Source organism: Limulus polyphemus, unplaced genomic scaffold (assembly GCF_000517525.1).
Source record: "Limulus polyphemus unplaced genomic scaffold, Limulus_polyphemus-2.1.2 Scaffold5859, whole genome shotgun sequence".
Classification (NCBI taxonomy): domain Eukaryota; kingdom Metazoa; phylum Arthropoda; class Merostomata; order Xiphosura; family Limulidae; genus Limulus; species Limulus polyphemus.
In genome coordinates this window covers 3,364-10,951 of record NW_013671469.1, presented here as the reverse complement: position 1 = coordinate 10,951, position 7,588 = coordinate 3,364, and the positions used below count along the sequence as shown (strand labels likewise).

General features: G+C 33.4%; 1 protein-coding gene across 1 annotated transcript in view; it reads right to left on the bottom strand.

Moving 5' to 3' along the window:
- Nucleotides 1-652: 652 nt before the first annotated feature.
- The window catches only part of LOC106473073 (otopetrin-2-like), a gene marked incomplete at its 5' end in the record, with an annotated part of 9,045 nt that continues 2,109 nt past the window's right edge, over nucleotides 653-7,588 (bottom strand). The window contains one exon of the mRNA XM_013933751.2: nucleotides 653-1,755. Coding sequence (XP_013789205.1) covers nucleotides 806-1,755 — 950 coding nt within the window. The remainder of the gene's footprint in view (nucleotides 1,756-7,588) is intronic.

The window sequence follows — 7,588 nt, the reverse complement described above, 5'->3', positions numbered from 1 at the left end:
ATGTGCAGTATCAAGCATTGTTTTAAACATTAAGCTAGTAAACATTATAAAAATAAAACTATTGTTGATAGGGGCATTAATGTGCAGTATCAAGCATCGTTTTAAATATTACGCTAGTAAACATTATAAAAATAAAACTATTGTTGATAGGGGCATTAATGTGCAGTATCAAGCATCGTTTTAAATATTACGCTAGTAAACATTATAAAAATAAAACTATTGTTGATAGGGGGCATTAATGTGCAGTATCAAGCATCGTTTTAAATATTACGCTAGTAAACATTATAAAAATAAAACTATTGTTGATAGGGGACATTAATGTGCAGTATAAAGCATAGTTTTAAATATTAAACTACTAAATATTATAAAAATAAAACTATTGTTGATAAGGACACTAATATGCAGTATCAAGCATTGTTTTCAATATTCCGATACTGAAAATTATAAAAATGAAATTACTCTAGCTTTGAGATAATAATATTATACATTAAATTATTGTTGTTAGTTTCAAGATTGTTATATGAGCAGTGAGTTAGTAATTGGTATTGTTCACATTTATCAACGTATGAAATCAGTCTTGAATCGTCCTTGTTGCATTAGCTCACTCTACTTAAATCTGACAAGGTGATTCAGCAGAGACGACAAAGTAAAATATCTCTCCTTGTTTTAAAGAAATTCAATACATGTTATTTAAAAACATTGTTTTATGCGTTTTGAATAACTCTGGTTTAAAACGTCTTAGAATAAAGTTACGGGTCTTAACCGTTTGAAGCTTCAGAAGAATATGGAGTTTACTTTTAGCCAATCAAATATTTTTGGGTTTATACGCATTTCTCCACGCATCCATCAAGGCGGCCGAAGAATGGAATCTATAAAATATCATTAGTGGCATCAGGACACGACATATCATTCCCCAGACTCTCTCACCGAAGAAATCCAGTTGTAGATGGCTGGTGACGTAGTTCTGGGCAGTGAAAGTCTCCATTAACCAAAGAACCAAATTACTAAAAACCAAGAACGTAACGACCTGTCGTCCAGGACGAGCCTTCAGTAAAGCTTCTTTGTAGCCACAGGACCTACGGAGGACCTGGTGAATGAACAGTGACTGAAGGAAAGAGTGGATCACCATCAGTCCGCCATCAAGAAACAGCAGCATATGTTTAAAGCTGTGAAGTTCTAATCCTCCCACTACCAGTCCAAAAAGTCCATATCCATAAACAGCAAGGACACCAATGTGTTGCAGAAATCCATTCAATTTCCGAGCTCGTCGACTTCGTGGACTAAGAGATGGAACCCGAGCCAGTCCAATAAGCACAGCAATGGTCGAGGAAAACAGAATAGCCGAATGAAGGACAACATTTGCAAAGAGTGCATCAAAATACATAGTGTCATCTTCTCTTCGAACGTAGAAAAGGACAATAACCATGATACCAGCAACAAGCACGAGGAGTCCCAGAAACAGACCCTTATTGGCTCCTCTGCAATCGGTTGTGAAGTAAGGGGTCTGGCAAACATCATCTTCATATTCAGATATAACAGATTTTCTCTGACGTCTGCTAAATACATTGATGTTTTTCCAAAGGTAGTAGGCCATCACAGAGCCAATTAAGCTATATTGAATTACGAAAGAATATAAAAACGGAGTGGATTTATCCCAGATCCAACCGGACTTGGAACTTTGAAGACAGTTGTGAAGAGCCGTCATAGGTTCCATTTTATCATTATCTTGTATCCTCCATCGGCATTGACGAGTAACTAAGGGGAGAAAATGTGAAATATGAAAATGGTAAATTACCTAGTACATTGATATTCAATGGTTACAACTAAACCAAAGGCTCGAAACGCTACTGCAAAAAAACATTAACAAATGGTTCTTTGTATGGCATTTGGGTATAAGTTCAAATAAGTGTAGTATTATCTTTAAGTTTTGTGTAAGTTCTGTATAAGAAGCATTTTTAAGTTTTGCGTAAGTTTCTGGAAAGATTTTGTTCAAGCACTACCAAACAATACTGTTTTAAGATATCATAAACAAGCATAAAATATCACTACATCAACATTTAGCAGTGATGATAAGGGTTCTAAACTAATAACAGTTATAAGTTGGGATAAGGGATCTAAAATATTAACACATCAACATTTATCAATGAGGATAAGGGTTCTAAACTAATAACAGTTATAAGTTGGGATAAGGGATCTAAAATATTAACACATCAACATTTATCAGTGAGGATAAGGGTTCTAAACTAATAACAGTTATAAGTTGGGATAAGGGTTCTAAATTATCAACACATCAGCATTTAGCAGTGAGGATAAGAGTTCTAAATTATCAACACATCAACATATATAAGTGAGAATAATGGTTCTAAATTATCAACACATCAACATATATAAGTGAGGATAATGGTTCTAAATTATCAACACATCAACATTTATAACTTAGGATAATGGTTATAAGATATCAACAAATCAACATTATCGGTGAGGATAAGGGATCTAAATTATCAACACATCAACATTTATAAGTTGGGCTAATGGTTATAAGATATCAACAAATCAACATTTATCAGTGAAGATAAGGGTTCTAAAATATCAACGCATCAGCATTATCAGTGATGATAAGGGTTCAAAAATATCAACACATCATCATTTATTAGTGAGGATAATGGTTCTAAACTATCAACATATGAATATTTATTAGTAAGGATAAGGATTCTAAGATATCAACACATCAACATTTAGCAGTGAAGATAAGGGTTCTAGAATATCAACACATCAACATTTACAAGTTGGGATAATGGTTCTAAGTTATCAACATTTATCAGTCAGGATAATAGTTCTAAAATATCAACGCATCAACATTTAGCCATGAGGATAAAGGTACTAAATTATCAACATTTATAAGTTGGTATAAGGGTTCTAAAATATCAGTCGGGATTAGCTCCCTCTATCAAAGAAATATCTAAATTAAGATTTTTGTAACTTATTCATTGGGTGAGTTGTGGGTTCCTTTGGATTATTTGGTAAAAATATTGCGAAGTATAGTCCACGTAACAATAATATAATGCATTAATTTATTTCTTCAATGACGTTCGATAAAGGCTACATTCACTTTGACTCAAGTTTTAAGCCTAAGTTCACAAACTAAACTTCAACGGAAACTGTTCACTTAGCTTAGTTATAAATTTACTTCTCAAAGTTAATCAATGAATAATCACAATTGTTCATCTAATAGTAGCAGAGCAGATGCAAAATCTCTTATTTCTAACACTGAATAACTTTGGTGAATATTTCACTAACTCACTTACTAACTAACTGACAACTAACTCAATCAGTCAATGATTACTCATATTTATATCATACTCTTATTTCTACAAAGTCCATGAAGCTTCTCAATTCTTAACTTTCACGAACTTTCCATATCTGGACATCATCGTAATGACGAGCTCTCTCTAGCAGACATCTGACTTAAAACATTGAAAACACTACCGCCACTCTGAGTTGTGAAGTCTCTTGAACAATCTTAATACATAAATAAAACATTACATTAAATTGCCTATTCACCAAAGTTTTTGGAGGTTTTATCTTTCGAGGGTTATGGTAACCCAGACTGTCCCTTATCATCACATGCTGTCTTGTCATCATAGACTGTGAAGGTAAGCTCACATCCACATAACATTAGTTACACTCTAATATACATTCAATGTCAACTACACATCATGAGAAGTAAGGATAACTTTCCTCTTCCTCAATCAACATACTTCAAGGATTCCCATCAATAATCTCAATGACTTGTGCATTGATTTATCAGTTGAAGTTTGCTCCATACGTCTAACTAATTAAGATTTTTCCAAGGACTTTTGAGCTGTATTTGTTCTTTTGATATGGTTGAGCTTGAAGACTCATCTTTATAGTACTTCATCCTTGGTATATTATCACAGTTTGGGATGTAATAACCATGTTTCTCACATTTCTAGGAATTATCTTACTTGTTCATCCCTACAGGCTTTTGGTTGTAGTTCCTGGTAACATTTCCTTACAATTTACATACATTGTTTTGTGGTTTACTGCTGTGCAACTGGTTGTTGTAGGTACTTGGTGATCCAATAACACTTGACATATTACTTCTAGATGTTGCTTTTAATTAACCGTAACTTTAATTAATTCAATTTTCATAGCCAACTGTAGAGTTTCATTAGGGCTATGTACAGCCTAATTTCCATATCCACGTCTGTTATGGCATCTAAGAATTGGTCAAGTGCCAATGAATCCATCATTTCACATGGAGCATCTGGGTAAAATAATTGGGGAAGCCTTTCGAAATTTTCTACAAGTACAGCCAAAGTCTCTACTTTATACTGTGCTATTAAACTTTGCTTTGAATACTTCCCTCTGGTATGTCTGTTTAATAAGGCAGCTACCAACGTTTGATTCTCAGATGGAAGGTTCCTTAAAGCCAGTCAATGAATACTTCCTCTGGTATGTCTGTTTAATAAGGCAGCTACCAACGTTTGATTCTCAGATGGAAGGTTCCTTAAAGCCAGTCCTATTAAATAGGCAGATTCTTCAATAGCTTTTTTTCACAATTTTACCTGTACAAATTGGAAATTATTTCAAAATGAGCCTAATATTCCTCGCATGGTACCTCTCCACCATGCTTTATTGGTGTCTCGACTAGGTGATGTTGTTGAACTGACTTAGTAATGACATGGTTGTAATAGTCGAGGAAGGTCCTGCATTCACAGCCATAGTAGTAATATGTGTATACCAAATTTATTTTCCTATTACATATTTTATAATAAATGGTGTATTATGTTATAATTATTGAGCAGATACAGAAAGAGGTGTGTCTAGTTTCATCTTTGCATTTACTAGTTCATTTTCCAAATGTTTTATTCTCTCATTGATGTACTTTTGTACCTCATCGATCTTGTTCTTGTAATCTTTCTGTACTTCAGTTTCTTTGTCTTCAGTTTTATAACGACAGCCCCTCTGTACTTCTTCAATTTTGTTGTTGTAATTCTTTTGTACATCTCCAATAACTTCATCGAACTTATCTTCAATCATATTTATTTTTGTTCTTAATTCTTCTTTAAATATTATGACTCTTTCATTTTAGTCATATTTTAAATTCCTGTCTCTTTATTGTAATTTTCTATCATATTCCCCGATTTTTTCCTTTTTGTTCTTTTCAATTTTCTGTATCTTTGCCTCTGTCACCGAAGGTTATGTGTGTGATTGTTTGTCAGTAAGATTTCTCAAATGCTGATGAGTGTATTTAGACGAAAGTTGGTATACTTTTGGAATATGAACCAACTTAGAATTGATTAGTTTTTGGAGGGTCAATTTCAAAGAACAAGGTCACAGCAAGGTCACGAAAACCCCGAAAATCCCTATCTGTTAAGAAGGAACTTATTTTTCACATAATTTTTGCTCTATAACTGAGTCAAAAATTATCAGATTTTGATGAAACTTGTTGGACATATTCTGCCAAGGACGGAGATACGGACATATTTTTCGAGGGCCTGATATGGTCAACACTGTGCTCTACTGAGTATTCCCACCAGTTCTTATTGTTTTCTTTCATCTTTGTATCGTTTTGAAAATTTTCTGTTTCTGTTATATCATTTCTAGCAAATTTCTCATCTTGCTTTGTGCCTCTGTTCTAATCTTTAAAGTTAAAGTTTAGTCAGAGTTTTATTTTTATTTCACCAAAACAATTCCACTTCCGAGATCAGTGTTATAACGTGTCCGGTCGTTGGGCGGGACCTTATAGATTATTTGTAAATAATAATACAAAGTCAAGTCCACTTGATGAGTTTATTTATGCAATAGCATGCTATACGGGCTACAGGATACATTAGGTTATATTCACTGGTAGATCTAATTGCACAAACAACATTTCAACAGAAACGTCTAACTTACTTATAATTTTACTTTCTGAATTTTCTCTCTAATCGCTTGATAAAAAAAAAAACACGAAAAACATGTTGAATAACTCACTGACTAACTCACTAAATCATATGTGAATAGACTTAATAATACCTCTGACTGTCTAAGTCACTAAAAGTATTTAACTGAGACCAGTTTGGTTAATTAAGTTAAACTTCTCGTTCTTGCATTTTCATATTGCACTAGGTTTATAAATACTACATGAAACTTCAAGAGGCCTAAGCTTTCATAAAACTATTAGACTTCACACAATCATCAGATCATGTAAAAAATTCCTTCTGGTGAACAAAACATTAAAATAATATAAATACAGCCTACAATAATACTATTAAGAAATGTTGGAAAATGAAAAAGATATGGGTAATTATGAGATCAAAGTTTCTCATTTAAAGACATACTACATTTTGTGATAGGATTAAGTTATTGGGTGACAAATGATATTGTTATATTTTAAATATTTTAATTTAGTGTTTGTTTGGAAGAGGGAGAATGTAATTATGCCATAAGGATGCAAGATCTAGAAAGTTCATGAAAGATGAGAATCTAGAAGTTTCGCAGAGTATTTATAATTAAGATTATAATATTAATTATTAAATAATCAATGAGTGAGTCAGTTCAGTGCAAGTTTAATGAGTTAGACAGTGAAAGTTAATACGTCTGAGATTAAGTCAGTCTGCGAGTTATCCATCGGTTAGCGAGCAAATTCTGTGAGTTTATAATTAGTCTTAAATTAGTTTCTATTGAAGTGTTGCTTGTTAAGCCTACACCTGCGAGTTTTAATGATAACATTCAGATCAAACGATTGAATAAAACAGGCCTAGGAGATGTTGGAAATTCTAAGTGTGATATACAGTTTCAAGCATATTCGAAAGTAGTTTATACAGTACTGTGAAAAAGTCTTCGGACAAAGTCAAAAATTAGATTTCAGGCTACTTTCATAAAACAATGGAAGGTAAATCACAGGTGAAACATTAAAATATTATTGATCTTCATATTTAGTACAATAGAAACTCGGTGGAAGTGCTTGAGTTCAGCAAACAGTTAATATTTTGTGTGTCCCCCTTTTGCTTTAATAACTGCAGACAGTCTTTCAGGCATTGTTGTAAAATATTTAATCAAAGTGTCCTTTGGGATTGTACTCCAAATGTCTCTAATACACTCTCATAAAGTTTCTCTGCAAGTAACTTTTGATTTGTCAAGTTTTTTGATCTATTAAATCCCAGATCTTCTCAATTGGGTTGAAATCGGGGCTCCGTGGGGGCAATTGCATCATTTGAATGACTCCAGCAGCTTCTTTCTTGGCTAAGTAATTTCTACATAGGTTGGATGAGTATTTGAGGTCATTATCTTCTTGGTAGTAGAATCCTTTACCAATAATACACAAATCACTGGGTATACCATAACGGATCAGTATCTGATGATACTTGCACTGGTCCATTATTCCATCTATTTTGTAAATATCTCCTGTCGCCTCAGAAGAAAAACACTTCCCAACCATTACACCATCATACTTCATGGTAGGTGCTATGCATTGAGGTAAGTATCCTTCACCTTTCTTCCGCCAGACGTACAACCTACGCTTTGAACCAAACATTTCAAACTAGGACTCATTCTTCCATAACACCCTTTTCCAATCATC